This window comes from Rana temporaria, chromosome 9, assembly GCF_905171775.1.
Source record: "Rana temporaria chromosome 9, aRanTem1.1, whole genome shotgun sequence".
Taxonomy (NCBI): Eukaryota; Metazoa; Chordata; class Amphibia; order Anura; family Ranidae; genus Rana; species Rana temporaria.
In genome coordinates this window covers 53,796,112-53,820,082 of record NC_053497.1, presented here as the reverse complement: position 1 = coordinate 53,820,082, position 23,971 = coordinate 53,796,112, and the positions used below count along the sequence as shown (strand labels likewise).

Sequence of the window (23,971 nt, the reverse complement as noted above, 5' to 3'; positions counted from 1 at the left end):
CTATAGAGTGTCAGCCTCTGTGTCACTTGGCAGAGCTGGGAGATCCACAGCTGACATGTGCGGATCTTATTTCTCCTTCAACTCGTAAAAAATAATATAAAAATTCCAGAGAAGTGACCAGCAGGTCTGTGCTCTCCCCTCCCCCCGTCCTGTACCACTCAGTGCCTGCAGGATCTCCGCACTCCCCCAACCACCGACACCACCTCTCCACTCCTCAACCTGAGCTGTCACTCCACGCCCCGGACACGCCCCCACCTCTCCGAGCCCTCCAATCCGCGCTCTCCATCCATCGTGCAGTCCCGCTGCCTGCGGTGGTCACTCCTCCCCTGCAGTCACTTCCCACCCCACCCAGAGATCATCGCGGTCCCCCCCCTCCGCACTCCTCACTACTTCTCCCACAGTCCTAGGAACCGTCCCATCAAAGAACATGGAGCTCAACGACCCCGAGCAGCCTCAGGTGGAGCTCTTCGTCAAGGTAGATCGCATGTTACATTGTATCCTGTATAGAGTCCAGCATGTTACATTGTATCCTGTATAGAGTCCAGCATGTTACATTGTATCCTGTATAGAGTCCAGCATATTACATTGTATAGTTTGTGGCAGTCCAGCATGTTACATTGTATAGTGTATGACAGTCCAGCATGTTACATTGTATCCTGTATATAGTCCAGCATATTACATTGTATAGTTTGTGGCAGTCCAGCATGTTACATTGTATAGTGTATGACAGTCCAGCATGTTACAATGTATCCTGTATAGAGTCCAGCATGTTACATTGTATAGTGTATGACAGTCCAGCATGTTACATTGTATCCTGTATATAGTCCAGCATATTACATTGTATAGTTTGTGGCAGTCCAGCATGTTACATTGTATAGTGTATGACAGTCCAGCATGTTACAATGTATCCTGTATAGAGTCCAGCATGTTACATTGTATAGTGTATGACAGTACAGCATGTTACATTGTATAGTGTATGACAGTCCAGCATGTTACATTGTATAGTGTATGACAGTCCAGCATGTTACAATGTATCCTGTATAGAGTCCAGCATGTTACATTGTATAGTGTATGACAGTACAGCATGTTACATTGTATCCTGTATAGAGTCCAGCATGTTACATTGTATAGTGTATGACAGTCCAGCATGTTACAATGTATCCTGTATAGAGTCCAGCATGTTACATTGTATAGTGTATGACAGTCCAGCATGTTACATTGTATCCTGTGTAGAGTCCAGCATGTTACATTGTATCCTGTATAGAGTCCAGCATGTTACATTGGGGGAGATTTACTAAAACTGGAGCACACAGAATCTGGTGCGGCTGCGCATAGTAACCAATCAGTTTCTAACTTTAGCTTGTTCAGCATTAAAGTTTGGTAATAAAACCAAGAAGCTGATTGGTTACTTTGCACAGCTGCTCCAGTTTTAGTAAATCTCCCCCCAGAGTATCCTGTAGAGAGCACAGCTTGTTACCGATGGCTTGTGTGATGTTTGAGCAACAGGTGGATTCCCCCATCCTTCTATTGTAGATCTCAGCCAGGACTGGATCCCTGGACTTGATTTCTAAAAATGGGATCCCTGGACTTGATTTCTAAAAATGGGATCCCTGGACTTGATTTCTAAAAATGGGATCCCTGGACTTGATTTCTAAAAATGGGATCCCTGGTGATGGCAGTGCATTGGGGGGCGGTGGAGGGTATACACACTATTACCAAAAGTATTGGGACACCTGCCTTTTACATCCACACATGAACTTTAATGGCATCCCAGTCTTAGGCCCTGTACACACGATCCGAAAATCGTACGAAAAATGCAGCTTTTGAAACGATCGTACGATAATCGGATCGTTGGTACAGAGCTTCCGAGAGCCGATCAGGACAGTTCATCCCATTTTATTCTACCGGACATGCACGGAAATTTTTTTCGTACGATGCCAGATCGTACGATTTTCGTTTAATCGGTACAGCTGTCATTCGAAAATCCATTACAACACATGACATCACTTCCGATTTTTTTTTTTTATTCTGCCGTACGAGAATTTTCGTGACTTTAGTAAACTCATCAGATTCATACAAAAAAAAAACGGACGATCATTCGTCCGATAATCGGATCGTGTGTACCGGGCATTAGGCTGGCCATACATTTATACAATTTACCAAAACCATATAATATGAGGTCAAACCTAAACACTTCAATTTGTAGGCAGTCAGGCAGACCCTTGCCCTACATAGTTGAAGGTAAAGCTAAAGAAAATTGAATAAGAAAATTGTGTAATAATACAATATTATTATTAAAATATATATATATAATTTTTGCCAAAACCATATAATATGAGGTCAAACTTTAAGGCCCCTTCCACATGGGGTGGATCTGCTTGCAGCGGTCCACCAGCTCAGTGGGAGATCTCTCCGTTGATATCCACTGAGCCGGCGGATGAAAGGTCCCTCTCTGCTCACTGAGCGGGGAGGAACTTGTCGAGCGCCGCTATGTCCTATGGAGAGATCGAACGAAAACAGACCGCATGTCCATTTTCATCAGAACTCGCCCAATCCGATCCGCCATGGACGGATGGCGACGTATCGCCATCCGTCTGATTTTATCGGATGTCAGCAGACATGTCACCGCTGACATGCAACGCTCCATAGAAAAGCATGGAGCGGCCGTTCGGGTTCAGTGAAAAAACCTGACAGGAGTACCTGAACGGTCCGGCAGTATGAAAGGGGCCTAAATTTGTATGCAGGCAAGCCCTTGCACTACATGGTTTTGGTAAATGTGAACCCAAAAATCTGCAGAAAATCTAATAGTGTGTCCATAGGGTTCAATACTGAGTTGGTCCACTTTTTACAGCTGCAGTATAACAGCTTCAACTCTTCTGGGAAGGTTGTCCACAAAGTTTAGGAGTGTCTATGGGAATGTTTGACCATTCTTCCAGAAGAGCATTTGTGAGGTCAGGCACTGATGTTGGATGAGAAGGCCTCGTAGTCTCTTCTCCATCCCAAAGGTGTTCTATTGGGTTGAGGTCCTGACTCTGTGGAGGTCAATCACGTTCCTCCACCCCAAACTCGCTCACCCATGTCTTTATGGACCTTGCTTTGTGCGCAGTCATGTTGGAACAGGAAGGGGCCATCCCCAAAGTTGGGAGCGGGAAATTGTCCAACATCTTGGTATGCTGATGCCTTAATAGTTTCCTTCATTGGAACTATGGGCCCAACCCCTAAAAAAACAACTTCGCACCATAATCCTCCCTCCACCAAATGATTTGGACCAGTGCACAAAGCAAGGTCCATAAAGACATGAATGAGCAAGTTTTGGAGTGGAGGAACTTTAACTGACCTGCACAGAGTCCTGACCTCAACATGATACAGCACCTTTAGGATGAATTAGAGAAGAGACTGCGAGCCAGGCCTTCTCACCCAACATCAGTGCCCAACCTCACAAATGCGCTTCTGGAAGAATGGTCAAACATTCCCATAGACACTCCTAAACCTTGTGGACAGCCTTTCCAGAAGAGTTGAAGCTGTTATAGCTGCAAAGGGTGGGCCAACTCAATATTGAACCCTACGGACTAAGACTGGAATGCCATTAAAGTTCATGTGCATGTAAAGACAGGCGTCCCAATACTTTTGGTAATCTAATGTAGATCTGGGGCTCCTGATCAGTAAATGTGTCCAAACATGAAGATTTGTTTCTAAACATTGTAGCAAAAAATATTTATTTGTAAACATCAGACTTATGAATCTTCCTTTTTTGTGGAGTGATCAGGATTAGTGGAGTGGATGTGATGACTATTTCAGATCCTTCTCAGTATCCTCCATTTGGAGAGGATTAGTCGTCAGGTTGGGTGATGGGTATCCGTAACAGTCATGTGACCACAGCAGGTCTGATCAATGGGCAGCGTAACGATCATTCGTTTTTTGAAAACTGTATCAAATTTAGATAAATGATCACTTAAGACTGCAATCTAATTGTACAACCTCTGTTCAGTTGGATTTACCAAACCTATGTAATATGAGAACAAACCCAAACAATACATCTAATTAGTATCATATAAGGCAGTCCCTTGTACGACATAGTTGTTGGGGGGGGGGGGGGGGGATATAAAGAAGATTGTACATTGCACTATAAGATTATATAGTATATAGACCTGGGATATGCAACTAGCGGACCTCCAGCTGTTATAAAACTAGTCCCATCATGCCTCTGGGTGTCATACTTGTTGCTGTCAGAGTCTTGCTATGCCTCATGGCAATTGTAGTTCTGCAACAGCTGGAGGACCACTAATTGCAAATCCCTGATATAGATGGTTCAGATCTCGACCGGTTCCTGCAGAGATTCGAACCATGTATGGGCAGGCTAAAGTACCCAAGTTAATCAATCAACTTGGGTACAAGCGGCCTGCTGGATTTTACATGCGATTACCGATAGTGGTTGTTATAGCCGCTAGCAATAATCAGTGTTCTCCCAGCGGGGTTGAGGTCCGCAGCATATCCCGCCATGATCACAAGAAAGAAATTGGCTCTATTACCTTCCTTATGGTGGTGTCTAAAAATAACGTTTTAGAGGTCGATGGCTATATCTGGTGGTAATGTACCCATAGAGATACAAGTTCCATGGCACGTATATGCCAGAGAAACTATATAAAAAATCACTTTTCCAGCGTTTATTAAATGTGACTAATGCATTATACAATCTGATTGTACAAACTCCTTTTTAGATATACCAAAACTCTATGATTGGAGGACACACCTTCATCGATCCAGTCAGTCAGGCCCTTGCACTACATAGTTGGTGGTGGATCTAAAAAAGATTGTATAGTGTATGGCATGCTTTCCTGTTTGTCTCCCCTAGCCACAAACAGACGTTTTTTGGTGGGGTTTTTTCTGTCCCTGAATATGGGGCCCCTGGGCAATAGATTATGGGACCACACAGAATACACATACACACACTGAAAAGGTACTGGAAAGGCGGAGCAGCTATAATCTTGGGATTTTTTTACATACTGTCCCTGGTTTTACAGAGGCTGGCAACCCTGATGGGGGGGGCCCCCTAGTGGCATGGGGCCCTCGGGAAGTGCCCGAATGGTCAGTCCGCCCCTGCGCCTTGTACAAAAAATGCAACTGATGGGCATGGAAGCAGCAAAAAAACAAGTGCAGCGTCTCAGTGCTGGTTCACACTGATGTGATGCGGGAAATGCACAGGAATCCCTGCAATCGCACTGTGTGCATGCCATCTTTTGAAGGTGTCAGTTAAAAATTAACAACCCAAAAGCAATCGCAGAACGCAGTGCATTTGCCTGAATCCGATTGCATGAGTATGAATGCCCATGTGATCTGATTCCAGTGTGGCAAAAATAAAGTGCCTGCGCCATGTTCTTGTGGATGCGCTGCAATGTGAGCCATACAAAATGATAGGCTGAAAGCGCTCTGCACAGGAATGCGGTGCGATTCTTGTGTGAATCACATGCGATGTGACAGTGTGAATCAGGGCTCATTTACATGGATGCCCGTGTGATGCCCATTTTTATTCACATAGGGATGTCCAGGCACTCCCATTCATGTCAGTTGGAATAGGGCAGCGGCACTGACACAGCCGCTGCTCCCAGTCTGACACCTGTGCGGGCACAGGTGTCAGACTGAACACAGACTGGGTATATAAGTGAAGTGAACTCCTGCGCTGTCTAGAGTGAGGGGACAAGTGAAAAGTGGGGATACTGCTGCAAATAAAAAAGAGGTCTACCTCGATAGACAAAAAGTGATAATTGTAACAAGTGAAATATTTGCGCTGTAAAGTGTTATACAAATTAATGTGTGTGTGCATATAACCACATACATATACAAGTACAAAAAATGGGTGGGGAAAGTCCAAAAAAGGGGAAGTGACACTAATATACCAGTGAACAATATTGTTGAATAGTCATTAATCGAGGGCACAGTGCTGAAGAGGTCCAGGTACAACAAAATCCAACCATGTAGGGGTGCAGTTCATCAATACTTTATCCAATCAATAACGTTGTGAAGTGAAAATTGTTGAAAAACACAACAATAAAAATAAAATATAAAAATAGAAATAAATATAAAAATAAAAATAGGAATAAGGGTCAAAGTATTTCAGAAGAAGGAGGCCTTGTATCCAAAAAGGGTGAAAGATAGAGAGTGAGCCGTAACCAAGATCTCATATATGCACCTCTAGTGATCCCAGCAGCTCACCTCTAATCTGGCAAGCTGGATTAAATCAGCCTGATCCTGATGGGTGTGGTCCGTTGTTGAATATCACATTCGGGTCTCCATAAAGTGTATTTACATGAAAAAGTAAAAGGAGTAGAAACCAAATGGTGTGATAACGTCACAGAGAGGGATAGCAATGTCTTCTGATTTAAACCAGTGGAGATGCACTCACATGTGGGTGAAAAAACTGGGGCTCTTATCCACGAACGCCGAGCTCGTCAGTCCCTCCTTCCTCTCCCTTACTGATTCTCCAGGGTTAGGAGTCCCGTGTCCCCAATGGTTCACGAGTCGGCTCTTGTTATGTATGAGGATCTCGGTGGTGTATGTGGGGTAAGAGAGAAGGACAAGCCCGATCGTGTGATATCATCAACAATAAACAAAAACCCCCCAGGAATGCCCAGGTAGTAATGCACTCACATGAACAATATAACATAAAAGACCTTCCTCCACGAGTGCGGACTCGCAATAAATCTGTGCTTCCAACCCCTCTGTCTATGGCTCAGTCCGGACACTCAGATGTGGCAGTCATACATGGGGGGAAGTGGAATAAACAACCACAGCGTAGCCCAGTCAGACGTGAAAAGTTTATTTTAAAAGCACTTAAAAACTCACATTTAAAATCGAAATTGCTGCATCAATCTGACGAGTGGCGAACTCGTATATCCAGTGGTCGGATGCTGGAGTGTGTCAAGCCCTCCAATCCCGACGCGTATCGTCAACATGTGACTTCATCAGGGGATGATGTAGGGGACACACTAACAGATATTTATAGTCTGTGAAATTGGGCGGCCATTTTGTAGAAGCCCATGTATCTCAATGGGGACAGAGATTATTTCAACCCACCTGCGCCATGTTGTTGGTTATATTCAATACTGTCCACATACAGGGAACCCGACGAATGCATCCACAGTATTGTCAGTCCCTACAGTGCAGGCAGGCGGATGGTGTGCCAAGGGCACAAAGAACCTATTACCAATGAAATATACAGAACGGGAAAGAGAATACTGTGGATGCATTCGTCGGGTTCCCTGTATGTGGACAGTATTGAATATAACCAACAACATGGCGCAGGTGGGTTGACTAGAGGTGCATATATGAGATCTTGGTTACGGCTCACTCTCTATCTTTCACCCTTTTTGGATACAAGGCCTCCTTCTTCTGAAATACTTTGACCCTTATTCCTATTTTTATTTTTATTTTTATATTTTATTTTTATTGTTGTGTTTTTCAACATTTTTCACTTCACAACGTTATTGATTGGATAAAGTATTGATGAACTGCACCCCTACATGGTTGGATTTTGTTGTACCTGGACCTCTTCAGCACTGTGCCCTCGATTAATGACTATTCAACAATATTGTTTACTGGTATATTAGTGTCACTCCCCCTTTTTTGGACTTTCCCCACCCATTTTTTGTACTTGTATATGTATGTGGTTATATGCACACACACATTAATTTGTATAACACTTTACAGCGCAAATATTTCACTTGTTACAACAGACTGGGTATAGTACACCAATGTGAACGTGGCCTTGAAAGTGCCAACGCGAGGAAAACTTCCAGCTTCCCAACCTAAGGGCTGACGCAGATGTTAAATAAAATCACAAACTCGTAGAAATAAAATCCCCAGGTGTGTTTTTAAAGCATTTGAGAAAATTAAGTTTGTAATGCCAGCGGAGACAAGCCTGTAAGCTGGGCCATACTTTGGGGCTGATTTACTAAAACTGGAGAGCGCAAAATCTGGTGCAGCTCTGCATAGAATCCAATAGGCTTCCAGTTGTGTTTTTTTTTTTTTTTTTGCAAAGCTTAATTAAACAAGCGGAAGTTTAAAACTGATTGGCTACCATGCACAGCTGCACCAGATCTTGTACTCTTCAATTTTAGTAAATCAACCCCAATGTTAAGGCCCATACATACAGTGGCGTATCTAGGGTATGGCAGCCATGGCAAGTGCCATGGGCACCATATGAAGGGGGCGCTGTTGCGTAGCTGGGCAGCAAGGCACTTGCCAGGGTCTGAGAGTCTCTTCTTCCCTCCTCCCGAGCATAGGCAGGATCTCCTTTTCAGAAGCTTTGCTGATGGACAATGGCAGCGCTATCCCTGCTGCGTTCAGCCACAGCCCTCCTCTGTTCTCCCAGGCTCTCCCATTCCATCTGGTCGGATTGGCAGCGCACAAAGAAGGAGGAACATCAGTTTCTCCCTCTCCTCTGTGCAAACTGAGGCCTTAAGTGACGAAGATTTCATCACTTCCAGTATTGGTTCTGCATTTACATTGCCTTGGAGTGCAGAGGAGGAATCAGGGGTCTAATAAACCCCACATTTCTCCATAAAGAGGATATGTCACTAACCAAGGGATAATAAATATCACTAGTTTTTTTTTTTAGCTGTTTTTTTGTTTTTTTTGTTAAGGTTATCTGAAAGATGGGATTCAAATGTTTCCACAGGGGCGCAGTTTCAGCGCTTGCCATAGGCGCTATTTTCACTACATACGCCTCTGCATGCAATCAGAGTTTTTGAAAACAAATGTCCGACGGACGTGTTTGATCGGACAATCCGACCGTGTGTACGCTTCATCAGACAATTGTTTTCGCTTTTTCATCAGACAAATGTTCGCTGTGAATGCTCTCAAAGTTTTCGAAAAACAAATGTCCGATGGAGTATAATCCGATCGTGTACACAGGTCCATCGGACTTAAAGGGGTTGTATTTGGTGAATGTTGGCTGAAAAAGTCCTGCCGTGTGTATGCAGAACAAGTTCACGGTCAGCGCCCATCCGGAGCAAAATCCACGGAAAAGTCCGATGGAAGTCCGATCGTGTGTAATGAGGCTTTAGATTGCTTTCATTCAGACTGTGGGCTTACTACAAGAAATCTAACACATTCACATGTTAAATGACATGGATGGAGGAACCACCCTACCAGGCTTTTGTATCCTGACAATGGCTGTCGGAATACCCAATCTGTGTCTGCATTTGATTGGCTAAAGCTGCTGTTCAAAAGACCAACTTTGGAGCGGAGCAGCACATCCAATCGCTGAGCATATTTTGGATGTTCATCAGGAATTGGCCTAATTTTGCTCAGTGTATGGCAGGCTTTAGTCTTCTACTAGGCAGATAAGGAACTCGGAGTAATATGACGAGAATCTTAAAGCGGGGGTTCACCCTTAGAGGGCACTTTTCCCCCTTAGATTCCTGCTCGTTATTACTAGGGGAATCGGCTATTTATTTTAAAATATGTGCAGTACTTACCCGTTTACGAGACGCATCCTCTCCGTCGCTTCCGGGTATGGGCTTCGGGAATGGGCGTTCCTTCTTGATTGACAGGTTTCCGAGAGGCTTCCGACGGTCGCATCCATCGCGTCACGATTTTCCGAAAGAAGCCGAACGTCGGTGCGCAGGCGCAGTATAGAGCCGCACCGACGTTCAGCTTCTTTCGGCTACGAGTGACGCGATGGATGCGACCGTCGGAAGCCTCTCGGAAGAATGTCAATCAAGAAGGAACGCCCGCTCCCGAAGACCCATACCCGGAAGCGACGGAACAAGATGCAGCTTGAAAACGGGTAAGTACTGCACATATTTTAATATAAATAGCCGATTCCCCTAGACCGAACGAGCAGGAAGCTAAGGGGAGATTTTTTTTTTTTTTTTAAATGGGTGAACTCCCGCTTTAAGGACAGCCTGTGGGTTTTAGTTACTACAACAGTTCAGGGTGCCTATGAATATAATGCTGAAGGCAAAAGAAGAAACAGACTTGAGTGATTCTTCATAGGTGAAACACCGCTTGTTGTCAAGCTACATTGTTGATCTAGATCAGTGGTCTCCAAACTGCGGCCCGAGGGCCGGATGTGGCCCTTTGCTTGCCTTTATCCGGCCCTTGGGGCACTATTCCTCCCACTGATACGAGACACTATTCTGCCATCTGACCCCAGATGGAGCACCATTTCTCCCACTGACACAACTAATAGAGCACTATTCCTCCCTATGATACCAGCAACGAGGCACTATTCCTCCCCCTAATACCAGATGTTTACCAACAATGATGCCAGGAACATTTCCACTCCTGCTGGCCAAAGTCTGGCCCTCCAAGAGTCTGAGGGACAATAAACCGGCCCTTTGTTTAGAATGTTTGGAGACCCCTGATCTAGATAATGAGATCTGTGTACTGGGTGACACCTAAGATATGCCTGTGATTGTCACTCTCTGGTCACTCCCGCCCACATGGATCATTCATCAATGAACCCTGCACTGAGATGAGGCTGGCATTGCTATCCTCTCATTTTAAAATGTATCAATCCTGGGGTTCTGAATTACTGAACCCCTGAGAATGCCAGGCAGTTCGCATTTTCAGAAGGCGGTCAACTATAACATTTTAAATGTGCTCCTCAGTACAGGTTTCTTTTAATTCTATCCTGACCTAGCTCACACCCATAGGTGGAGGGGATCTGCTCTTTAAGCTGATTGGCTCCCTGCCCCAGGATCTCCAGGTAATGCAGTTTTAATGCCTCGCCCATTGCGATAAAATTAGAAGCTTCTAGTCCTGGGATCCATGCATTTGGAGCAAAGGTGAGCGGCCTTACTACAGCAATAAAATGGCAGAGCATTGTGCCTACCTCGCAAGTCAGCCTCTATATTTTTGTAAATCTTTTAAGGAAAGGCTTTTAAAAATGATGGTAAGTAATATTCAATTAAAAAAAAAAAATTGAGCCTAATTTCAGTAAATTAAAATCATTTTTATTTATTCTGCTGTCTAAAATTTTTTATATATATATATATATATATATATATATATATATATATATATATATATATATATATATATATATATATATATATATATATATATATATATATATATATATATATATATATATATATATATATATATATATATATATATATATATATATATATATATATATATAAAATTATAGTGTGTGTGTGTGTTTTTTACACGTGTCCAACCAGAAAAGGGGAAGTCCTGTCCTCGGAATACTCATACAAACCATATTGGAGATGTTTGGGGTTCACACACCAAAAAAACATTTATACTCTCCATGTTGCAACCTTTGGTCTTAATAGTCCTATTTATATGTAAAGTCACATTGGTGCATTGCAGCTGAGGGAGAGGACATATCCCAAGCTACTTTGCATTGCGGTGTGTAAAAAATAAAACCCAACTGCAATCGGGCAGTACTGCCCAATGAATAGGGCTGAAACTGCATGTAATGGTGTTTAGTTTGCTAAAGCAATGTGTATCATAAGCAACTTCCTTTTTTTTTTTTTTTTTTTTTAACAACAATTCAGATACCAAAAGCAAATGGCTACAGTCATGTGGATTAGTATAAGTACAGAGCTAACAGAGTAGAAACGCAATGGAATCATACATGGCATTGCATATGCATAGGGCAAGGGGGTCTCCAGACTTTCTAAGGCAAGGGCCAGTTTACTGTTGTTTAGGGGGGTACAGTGGGTTTAAACCATGCCTGATCTTTGTAATTTGGGGGGGGATAGTTTGTCAGTGGGGGACTATTTTTGTTGTTGTGGAAGGAATAGTTGCCTCGGTTGTTGGTGTCAGTAGAAGGAATAGTTGCCTTGGTTGTTGGTGACGGTGGAAGGAATAGTTGCCTTGGATGTTGGTGACGGTGGAAGGAATAGTTGCCTCGGTTGTTGGTGAAGGTGGAAGGAATAGTTGCCTCGGTTGTTGGTGACGGTGGAAGGAATAGTTGCCTCGGTTGTTGGTGAGGGTGGAAGGAATAGTTGCCTCGGTTGTTGGTGAGGGTGGAAGGAATAGTTGCCTCGGTTGTTGGTGACGGTGGAAGGAATAGTTGCCTCGGTTGTTGGTGACGGTGGAAGGAATAGTTGCCTTGGATATTGGTGACGGTGGAAGGAATAGTTTCCTTGGTTGTTGGTGACGGTGGAAGGAATAGTTGCCTTGGTTGTTGGTGATGGTGGAAGGAATAGTTGCCTTGGTTGTTGGTGACGGTGGAAGGAATAGTTGCCTCAAGGGCCAGATAAAGGCAAGCAAAGGGCCACAGTTTGGAGACCACTGGCATAGGGTAAGCTTTTCGAAGATGTAGCAAATTTCTTTGCAGAAAATGAACATATCGGGGCACTTGGTTCATGAGCACATCTGATGTGTTGGCACCATGTTGTATTGATGGTGGAGTATAAAGCCAGCCATAGATGGTTCGAGTCCCTGCTGAAATTCAATACATTTTTGGGCAGGCTGATTGTACCCAAGTCAATTCATGAGATTATTGCCAGCGACTAGCGCCCCCTTTCTGCAGTAAGAACACAATGGCTCCATGGGAGAGCCCCCCCTTCCCCATCAACACTAACTGTATTGATGATGAAATCAACCCATGGCTGCAGGAAATAGAATCGCACCGCCTATGGTTGGTTTTAGGCCTCTTTAGCGCAAGCTTTATGATCTGGTATGCCTGTCCGTTTTTCAGGTGCACCTAATCAGAAGCTGCATGTAGTAGCTCTGTGGGAGGGACCCTTGGTTGCCGGACATAAAATCGCACCATCTATGGCTGGCTTTAGGCCTGGCTTTAGGCAGAGATTAAATTAGACAGCGATAAGAAGGTTGGACAACTGGTCCAAGACCAGTAAAACCAGTCTTTTTTGATACAGATCTAATCACATTCTGTTGTACATAAGGGATGGTATAAAGACATGTTCCATAGAACGCTAGCATTTTTATTTTATTTTTTCCATCGTACATTGTTTGTTTGTTTATTGTCTCTCTTATCTCAAAGTACAAGTGCCATATTTGTTTGAAAGCGATTTACTTTTTTTCACTCTTTTTCATCCTTTGTTACATCTCAGGTCTTCTGATTTGGCTACATGGCATCTCCCCTGGTGGGTTTCACGATGGTGACAACAGTGGACCATACTTTATTAAAGCGTGTTGAACCAGCCATACACAGAGAATTTCTTTCCTGCAACCACAGGTTGCAAGAAGGAAATTCACTCAATTGACCCATCAACACAAACCGTGGATCCCTCCTACCGGCCCTGGTCTTCCCCTGACAGGACAAGATCATGGCCGGCAAGAAGGCTTCTATGTCTTTAAACGTAAAATCCTGGTTCCTTCTGGGGCCGAGGGAGCCGCATACAGCTGGCAATGCAAATGAACAGCAGCTATGTTTGGGTAAGCATGATGGCTTCTGCACCGGCCTTTACCCATATATACAAGTCTGGCACTTCTCAAATGGGCCATTTTCGTGTTTTGGGAAAAGCACTACACATGCATGCTTGGGTGAACACTGAAGCAAAAGCCATCAGCGTGAACCTGATCAGAAATCGGCAGTCACTTGCATTAGCAGCTGTAGACGGCACGTGCGGCTCCCCGGGTGCCAGAAAGCTCTGGGGATTTTACATCTCAACAAACAGGAGCTGCTAGGTGTTCAAGTGCATAAGGACTAGAGCAGGTAGTGCCAGCGCAAGGACTTTCATGGCAGGATCAGCAGGGTTTTAATGTAAGCTGTAGATTGAAAAAAATAAATTACTTTGAAATGACAAATGATATACCGTAGTTTACATGGGCAATGTGTATATGATTCCCCAGTGTTCTGCTTTCTGTGTAATCTATAAATAAAGGAAGACTCCCCATAATGGACGATGACTGTGCAGAGGTGGGACCTCAGACCAGGGCCATCTTTAATATTGATTGGACCCTGGGCAAAAGTTTTTTCTTGTGCCCCCCCCCCCCCCCCCCCCCATGCAATTTCGCTCTCCATCTGCTCTGAGACATACAATTACAATAAATAACACCTAGACTTAAAATCAATTTACTGTATCAGATCAGGCAGTGATTGCGATTGGTTGCCGGAGGTTACAGCATATCATTACCGCTTAAAGCGGGGGTTCACCCTAAAAAAAAAAAAAAAATTCTACTATGCCATCCAGCATACTAGCACGAGCTACAGTATGCCTTTATTTTATTTTTTTGCGCCGCGAGGAGTAGGCGTTCCTATGCAGGAGGGAACATGATTGCCGGCTATGGCGCGTCACGCTTCCCGAAAATAGCCGAAATAGGACTTGACTCTTCATGGCGCCTGTGCAGTCAGCTCCTAGTCTGTGCGCAGGCGCCGTGAAGAGCGGAGTCCTACTCCGGCTATTTTCGGGAAGCGTGACGCGCCATAGCCGGCCATCAATCATGTTCCCCTCTGCATAGGAACGCCCATTTCCCGCAAGGAGTCTGAAACTTAACTACAGGATTAAACTGTGAGTACGGCGCAAAGAAAATAAAATAAAGGCATACTGTAGCTCACGCTAGTATGCTGCATTTCATGGTAGTAACTTGTTTTTTAGGGGGAACCACCACTTTAAAGACTGGTTGCTAGAGGTTACAGCACATGATTTCTGCTTGGTAATCGGTTGCTAGAGATTACTGTACAGTAATACTGCTAACTGGTTGCTAGAGGTTACAGTACATCATCTCCTCACTGCAGGAGCATGATATACATATGAATGCCACCTTTTTTACATGTCTATGCTGCCGGACGCAGCAGCGGCATGGATAATGCCGTTTTTTTACATGTAAACACAGGGTCTGCAGGTGAGTCATCTGTACACAATAGGACAGTGCTGGATAGCATTAGTAGCAGCACTTTACACTGAGATATCGGGACACAGCACGGGATTAAAACTTCAAGGGAATTCAAACTGGGATAGTTGGCAAGTAAGAGGCAGCTGCTTTGGGCCCCACAATAATGACAGGGCCCAGGGCAGCTGCGCCTTTTGCCCTGCCTTAAAGGAGTTGTAAAGGAAAATGTTTTTTCACCTTAATGCGATCTATGCATTAAGGTGAAAAAACATCTGATACTGCCGCCCCCCCACCGAGCCCCCCTTATACTTACCTGACCCCTCGAAAGTCCCGCGCACGGTCCCGAGATCCTCTTCGCCGCTCAGCCTTGCCGCTGATTGGCTGGAGCGGATGGATTGAGAGCAGCGCAGCCATTGGCTGGCGCTGCTGTCAATCACATCCAGTGACGCGGTGGGCCGAGGGGCGGGGCCGAGTGATAGCCGATCGCTGTATCACGGGAGCGCGCCCGCAATTACTGACCACCATGCGAGCTCTCGCATGACTGTGGTGAGTAATTGCGGGGAGGACCAGAGACAGCCGCCGAGGGACCCCAGAAGACATGGATCGGGGCCATTCTGTGCAAAACGTACTGCACAGTGGAGGTAAGTATAACATGTTTGTTATTTAAAAAAAATAAAAAAAATTTCCTTTAGTGACCCTTTAAAGACAGCAATGCCTTCAGACATTTAGGGGCCATTCACACCACAAACTACATTTTTTTTGAATGTGCATTTACATACGTTGCTGTCCTCATTTTCGCTGTACTTTTGCCCATAGGATAACCTAGATTTGGAACTTTCTATGCAGTGGAAATGCGTTCAAAAATGCATACCACTGCATCTTTTGTGACTGGGTCCTTGGGCTTAGTTCACACTGCTGTGCCATGGGATCCGACTTAAAGCGGGGGTTCACCCGAAAAACACATTTTTAACATTAGATTGAGGCTAATTGTGGGAAGCACAATTGGGTGTTTTTTTAAAAAAAAAATCAATGCGGTACATACCGTTTTAGAGATAGATGTTCTCCGCGGCTTCCGGGTATGGTCTGCGGGACTGGGCGTTCCTGTTTGACAGCCTTCCGACCGTCGCATACAGCGCGTCACGAGTTGCCGAAAGTAGCCGAACGTCGGTGCGCAGGCCCTGTATAGAGCCGTACCGACGTTCGGCTTCTTTCGGCAACTTGTGACGCGCTGTATGAGATGGTCGGAAGGCTGTCAATCAAATAGGAACGCCCAGTCCCGAAGACCATACCTGGAAGCGGCGGAAGAACATCTATCTCTAAAACTGTATGTACTGAATTGATTTTAAACACCAATTGTGCTTCCCACAATTGGCCTTAATCTAATGTTAAAAAATGTTTTTTCGGGTGAACCCCCGCTTTAAGACCAAGTCGCGTGGCATGTCAAAATCACTGTTTCCCTATGAGAGCAGTCTTAACTGATGCTACACAAGTCGCTCTGACTGCTCCACTACCCACCCCTGACCATTCCGAGTACTCCCCATTTATCACCACCCTCTGCACTCGCCCTTGTAGCCAGTTTTTAATCCATGTGCTCGCTCTATATTCCATGTCAACGGACCTTATTTTGTACCTTATCATTGCAGCTCCACATCGATTCCCAAAAGTAGTTTCTGTACTACTTTTGGCGACTTCGGTGTGCGATTTGTATAGACAGCTGTACAGGAACCGGCACAGATGTCTCTGAAATCACCAGGCTGAATATCAGAAAAAATTGCAGCGGAACATTTCATGCGTGCCTTTTTAGTCTCGTAGACTTCAGTCTGCAGTGAAGCGTTCTGATTTTTGACAGATGTCTTGAAAATGCAAAGGGACATGCAACTAGCTGATTTTCTTGTGGTCTTTAACATTAAATTTGAGTTTTAGAAACCTGAAGAAAGTAATCTTATTTGTAAGCTGCGTGCAGCATGCGACACCCCTGGATAATAATTACACCGGTCCTTCGGCAGAGGAACAGGTTTAGGTGGTTGGGGAAGGGGGATGGTAGGTGGTGATGATGACAGAGGCTGGAAAAGGTGACTTTTTAAAGAGCAGGTCATGTCAGTGTATTGCTTATAAGCATTGATGTGAGCGGTCTACTCTACAATGGTCAAAGGTTGCTATTCTCTTCTGCTTGGGCTTTACTCCCTCTCCCCCTTTCCTTTAGTGTTTTGAAAAGTGCAAGGCCTAAAACCTAATATACATTGCTGGAAGCAGAAAAGCCTGTAAACTAACCAGAATCTACTTTTATTTAAAAGAATTACTAATGTTCACATGCATGTAAGTGGCCCCTTATTTGTATAGGAAATTCGATATTTTGATGTTATTGATTTCGCTGTGCAGCTTAAAGGGTTTGTAAATGTATTCTATGCATTAAAGCGGGAGTTCACCCGAAAAAAAAAAAGAACTAACCCCCCATTGGAGAGAGCTCGCATGAAGGAGGTAAGTTCTTGCGGGGAGGAGCCGAGACAGCCACCGAGCGACCCCAGAAGACCAGGTTCGGGGCCACTCTATGCAAAAACGAGCTGCACGGTGGAGGTAAGTATAACATGTTTGTTATTTAAAAATAAAAAATACCTTTACAACCCCTTTTTAAAGTGTTTGTTATTTAAAAAAAAAAAACACTTTAAAAAGGGGTTGTAAAGGTAATTTTTATTTTAAAAAAACAAACATGTTATACTTTCCTCCACTGTGCAGCTAATTTTTGCACAGAGTGGCCCCGATCCTTGCCTTCTGGGGTCCCACGGCGGCTGTCTCGGCTCCTCCCCACCTCAGATAACCCCCTCCCGGGAAGCGCTCTCCCAAGGGGGTTACCTTGCGGGCATGCTCCCGTGGCCTGTATTTGGCGTCCATAGCCGCCAATTGCAGGACTCTGCGTCATTGGATTTGATTGACAGCAGCGCGAGCCAATGGCTGCACTGCTATCAATCTATCCAATGAAGAGCCCGTTTGCGATGTGGGACTTTCCAGGGCTCGGGTAAGTAAAACGAGGGGGCCGTAAGATGTTTTTCACCTTAATGCAAAGGATGCATTAAAGGGGGTTGTAAAGGTAAAAAATATTTTTTTTCCCTAAATAGCTTCCTTTACCTTAGTGCAGTCCTCCTTCACTTACCTCATCCTTCCATTTTGCTCTTAAATGTCCTTATTTCTTCTGAGAAATCCTCACTTCCTGTTCTTCTGTCTGTAACTAAAGAGACTTATATTGGGGTCTGGCCGAGCACTGGTTAAAGCTTGAGGAAGGCGTTTTCATTCTCTCTGACTGTCATATGAGGCTGCATGACCCCAGATTTTCTGTCTGGACAGGGCCGATTGGCCCTGTGCCAATCACATGCATCCTCCCAGAAGAAAAAAAAAAAAACTAGCAATGCATGCACCGAGCATGTGCAGAGTGCCTTTTAAGCCTCTGTTTTATGAGCAGATAGATTGGGGACAGTAAAAGGAGGATCAGAGCAGACAGGATCAAACGGCCTTTAACACATTGCGGAGGATTAACCCTTTATGTTCCACAGTGAGTATAACAAGCATGCTTTACTGCATATACAGACTGATTCTACTGTTGTGGGTTTAGTAACACTTAAGCAGTGATAGTTTAATACTACTTTAATGAACAAAGTAGCTAGGAAGGAAAATGTAACATGTAAAAAAAAAAAAAAAAAAAAATTATATATATTTTGTAATAAAATAAATGGGGGGGGAACAGATAATGCATGCATCTTTACAGTACTGTAAGGTCACCATACGGATCACAGACAGGGAAGACATGAAGCTCTTGGTATGTGAGCACAGGATGTTTGTAGATAAATCGCACTTCCTGCAGGATCTGGGCAGCTGTTCTCACAGGAAGTGACTCTTATCTTTGAGCTCCTTCCATCAGTGTTCCTATTATTCACTAATCCTGCAATACTCAACTTCTCACAGACTAATATTCTCCCTCCAGTTCTGCGAGTTTTATAACCAAGGAACCCTCCTATCCAGTAACACAGGACTAAGCTTGAATCACAGCAGAGTAGCTGATATAAAAGACTCAAAATTAAAGTGACACTAAACTTCAGTTAAGAACATTATATTCAAACATGTATTCTTAAAGTGTTTGTTACTCCACCATTATATATTCCTGATATTTTTTGCTTACACACTGGCTCGGAGACAACCAACTGACCGCAGTGCACCCGTTAACCAAATTCCAGCTAAACCACCGTTGGCTGGAATACCATCATCGGGATCCATACCACGATGGGTCCCGAACTCTCCTTATCTATGGTTCGTCACTTACCCACAAAGACCAACACCCGCCATCTGCCACTACATCCTGATGACACACCGATCTGTGGAAAAAGATAAATTGAAAAAAGAAAACGGGGAGGGTGGGCGGGAAGCTTGTATCTCCACTCTTATTAATGTTAAGTTTCTCAAGTCCTATTTCTTCTTCCTTTTTTTTTTTTTTTTCATTCAAAAAACTTTTATTGAAAGGTGAAAAGAAGAGACATACAAGTGCATATAACGCAGATGCAACTGCAAACCCATTAACTGAGGTGTTCAGCTGGACCGTCCTTATAAAAGGCTCCAAAGAGAGGATAAACAATAGGGGTGAAAGGGGACAGCCCTGCCTTGTTCCGTTCTTGATTTGTACTTTTTTCGAGAGGGTGCCATTAATCTTTAAATGCGCCGATGGGTTCTGATACAATGCGGCAATCCACGAGAGCATGTGCGGACCTAGGCACACATGTCCGCACACCGCCATCATGAAGTCCCAGGCAACCCGGTCGAAGGCCTTCTCCGCATCAGTTGAGAGGAGAAAACCCTTGATGTCCCGCACCTTCTCCGTGTGAATTAATAAAAGTGCTTTAGTCACGTTGTCCTTGGCCTCCCTCCCGGGCATGAAGCCTACCTGTTCCAGACCAATCAAGCCAGGAAGAAGCGGGCCTAACCGCGTTGCGAGAATTTCCGCAAACACCTTAACATCCAAGTTAAGCAGTGAAATGGGGCGGTAGCTTGTACAATCAGTAGGACTCAAGTCTATTTCTAATTCTATCCTCTGTTAATCATGAGGGTGCTTCCTATGTCTACACCTCATCCAATAAGAGAACATTTTGCCTTTTATTCAGAAAATGCATTTTCTGAATGGTTTCTGTGCCGACCTCCTGTGTCCAAGCTGGTACCTATGTATAAATTTTAGATTTCCCATTAACCACTTCCCGACCCCCGCATGTACATATACGTCCACAATATGGCACGTACAGGCACATGGGCGTATAGGTACGTCCTCGCCTATTAGCGGGTGGGGGGTCCGATCGGGACCCCCCCCGCTACATGTGGAGGTCGGGTCCGCTCGGGGAGCGATCCGGGACCACGGCGCGGCTATTTGTTTATAGCCGCTCCGTCGCGATCGCTCCCCGGAGCTGAAGAACGAGGAGAGCCGTGTGTAAACACGGCTTCCCCGTCCTTCACTATGGCGGCGCATCGATCGCGTCATTCCCTTTATAGGGAAGACACGATCGATGACGTCATTCCTACAGCCACACCCCCAAACAGTTGTAAACACATACTAGGTGCACCCTAACTCCTACAGCGCCACCTGTGGTTAACTCCCAAACTGCAACTGTCATTTTCACAATAAAGAATGCAATTTAAATGCATTTTTTGCTGTGAAAATGACAATGGTCCCAAAAATGTGTCAAAATTGTCCGAAGTGTCCGCCATAATGTCGCAGTCACGAAAAAAATTGCTGATCGCCGCCATTAGTAGTAAAAAAAAAATAAAAAATAAAAATGCAATAAAACTATCCCCTATTTTGTAAACACTATAAATTTTGCGCAAACCAATCGATAAACGCTTATTGCGATTTTTTTTTTACTAAAAATAGGTAGAAGAATACGTATCGGCCTAAACTGAGGAAAAAAAATGTTTTTATATATGTTTTTGGGGGATATTTATTACAGCAAAAAGTAAAAAATATTGCTTTTTTTTCAAAATTGTCGCTCTATTTTTGTTTATAGCGCAAAAACTAAAAACCGCAGATGTGATCAAATACCACCAAAAGAAAGCTCTATTTGTGGGGAAAAAAGGACGCCAATTTTGTTTGGGAGCCACGTCGCACGACCGCGCAATTGTCTGTTAAAGCGACGCAGTCCCGAACTGTAAAAACACCTTGGGTCTTTAGGCTGCATATTGGTCCGGGGCTTAAGTGGTTAATGGTCGCCAGAACAATTACGGCGATGCTGCCCAGTGGGGGCACAGACAACAGTAAAAACCTGTTGTGTATTAACACACACTTTAACGTGTATAGCAGTAAGCAGCCCTCCATTTTGACGGGGCCAGAACGCGGTCAAAAAGTTACTTTTTATTAATGCAGCACTCTACAATGCATTGTATATGTATTTACAGTGTGGTGTGCTCCCGCTTCTGTATTACTGCGTAAGGCATGCCGCCTACCTGTGACTTGTCCCTTAATCTCATTCATATAATTATTGTGTAGCCCTTTATAGCTTCTGTTTTTAAAATGTGTGTGTTTTTTTTTTTTCCTCTTGTATCCACAAAAAGGGCCTATTCACTCCTGGGGAATGTGTCTTCTTTATATGAATTATTAACAGACAGTTTCCCACCAGTGATTGATTTATTTGGCCTGTAAACATTAGAATCAAACTTCCCCTTGCTTTATCTGATTACGCCTAGGTTCACACTGACAGCGGGAATACAATTGTGCGAGTTTAGCTGAATTTCACTCCTGCATGTCAGTCCCGACTTCGGGGGGCGATTTCAAGGATCTGTGCGGGTTGCTACACAGATGTCAATGGAAATCGCACCCGAAGTCACCAAAAGTAGTACAGAAACTGCCTTTGGGAATCTAGGCGGCGCCACAAATGTAGCGTAGCTCCGATTTGGACCGTGCAATTGCCGCCTATTTGATATGCAATTTGACATGTCAAATCGCTCCAATGTCAAACCAGGGCTACCTGATTGTTACTAATCGTGCACACCTGGCAGTAAAGCTGACCATAGATGAGTTTTTTTTTTTTGTTTTTTTTTTATTTTTTTATTTAAACAGCGGATTGAATGAAAAAACTGGCCTGGTTCCCCATCCACACATTTAATCATGTCCTCTGTTTTCTGACAGCAGAGAGACTTCCCTGGCATCAGAATACACAAATCACCACTGTAGGCTATAGCCCACAGTGCTGATCGAGTGGCTAATATCTGACAGGGTGATTGAACAGAAGTCGATAAACCGATTTACTGACTGATTTTCACCTACAGTGGCCATACAAGGATTGAAATTTTGACTGGCACCTTGTGAACGTCCGAAGTTGATCCATGTATGGGTGGCTTTTACGGAAGCAATGTATTGTAGAACGTTACATCCGATTTGAGTATTTCTGGTAAGGCAGAGGTAGTACACGTAAAAATATTTAAAGCTGAACTCTCTGATGTCACAAAAGCAACCCTTGCATTGGATTAAATGCTTGTTTAGTCTGAGGATAGATGAATAGGCATTATTGCTTACCTGACTCCTTGCTCGAGTGCTCTTCTCTCCCTGAAGCTCTGGTCTATGGAGGAGACTTTGGCATTATTAGGTGCAATACAGGGCTATTAACCCTGTATTGCATGTGGCGGGGGCGCTAGTAAGGAGGCTGAGGGGACTGGTCACATGGATCGAGGAAGCCTGCTGGAGCCAGGTGTAAGGCAAGTATTTCTCCTGATCTGTATACTGCTAGACTAAATGAACATTTAACCATTGTAGTGCAGAGTTTTCTCACATTCCTGAAGTGCAGCTTTAAAGATTCTTACCCTATCGTTGCAATAGATGAATGTTGTTTACAAATTGCCTCTTTCAGTTAGGGGAACTGACCAGGCGATTGTGCTTTTTAATAATTACACATTCTTAATGGGCAGTAAATACGTTTTATACCAAGCTAACCTTTGGAGCTGCAGGCACTGTGGAGCAATTCATCCTCCGCTTCCAAGAGATGCACAGAAGCCCCATAAGTCATATCCTGGCACGCTTCTGCCTTTCCTATTCCTGTGCACTTGCTCTGTGCTTACATTAGATTTTAGGGCTGACAGGCTACCAAGTCTGCTGGGATAGAGGGCTGAGTTGCTGAGTCACTGCCTAACTGCCAAAAGCAAATTTGCTATTGTTGCAAACATTGAGCAGGAAATTAATTGCTCCACAGTGCTTTGGGCTATTGAGGTCAGCATGGTGTGTGTGTGTGTGTGTGTGTGTGTGTGTGTGTGTGTGTGTGTGTGTGTTTTTTTTTTTTTCTTTTTTTTTATACAGAACCAGCATTTTATCTAGAGTCCCCTTTTGAAGTACCACTACAATTTTTATAATGGCACAAAACACCAACCACTATTAAAGTGCCTTTTTTACACTGACCATGTTCTATTTACTAAACCCATAAGAGTAAAATCAGCCTGCATATGCAGTAAAGAATGTTTATTATACTCGCTGTGGAATCTAAGGGGTTAATCCTCCACATAGGTTCAAGCAGCCTACTAAATTACTAGGAATTACTAAAATAATTGCATTTCCATGTTCTGTGTACTGTGAGAGACCATATATAGTGAATGCAGGCTCCTGGGTTTAGTGACACTTTATTTTCCATAAGGAGCAGTTTTTTCAGGGGCGGCCCGTGTATTATGGGCGCACGGGCGCCGCCCCCCTCTATCCTCGCCACCCTCCTATATGCATAATGAATAGATTAGATTCACGCAATGCATTATCTATGGCCACAGCTGCCACCCCCTATTCATGTGTCTGGCCCCTTTTCGGATGCCGGGTGCCTAAATTACGACACCATAGGCTCCAATAGGCTTCAAAATAGGGTGGACTCCGAGCGCAGAGCATTGTGCTTGGAGTCCACCCAGATGTGTTGGAAAAGCGAATGAATATTTGCTTTTCTAACACTGAATCGCCTCTCTGCCAATGGGGAAGTGAGGGCCTGTTACCTGTTTCCCGATTGGCTGAAAGGTTAGGCGATCCTTTTGGGCGCCTAGGAGGAGGGGAGGCGACGCACAGCGGAAGCCGCTGTGATCTCAGGACACGGAAGATGCTGCAAGATCCCTGCGGCAGCATGTCCCCCTGCCCGATGTGCACGCTGATCGGGTAAGTGCTGATGGACCGGCAACTCAATTCACGATTTGAATCCAAGTGTTT

The 23,971-nt window shown here is 44.3% G+C and overlaps 1 protein-coding gene across 2 annotated transcripts in view; it reads left to right on the top strand.

Annotated features, from left to right (window-relative positions):
* Nucleotides 1-338: 338 nt before the first annotated feature.
* The window catches only part of CLIC1 (chloride intracellular channel 1), a 79,543-nt gene continuing 55,910 nt past the window's right edge, over nt 339-23,971 (top strand). The window contains exon 1 of one of the 2 annotated variants that reach the window (XM_040323501.1): nt 339-475. In XM_040323501.1, coding sequence (XP_040179435.1) covers nt 428-475 — 48 coding nt within the window. In that variant the 5' untranslated portion in view covers nt 339-427. Of the gene's footprint in view, nt 476-23,900; nt 23,921-23,971 lie in introns of those variants that run through there. The other variant, XM_040323503.1, reaches the window with a different exon arrangement.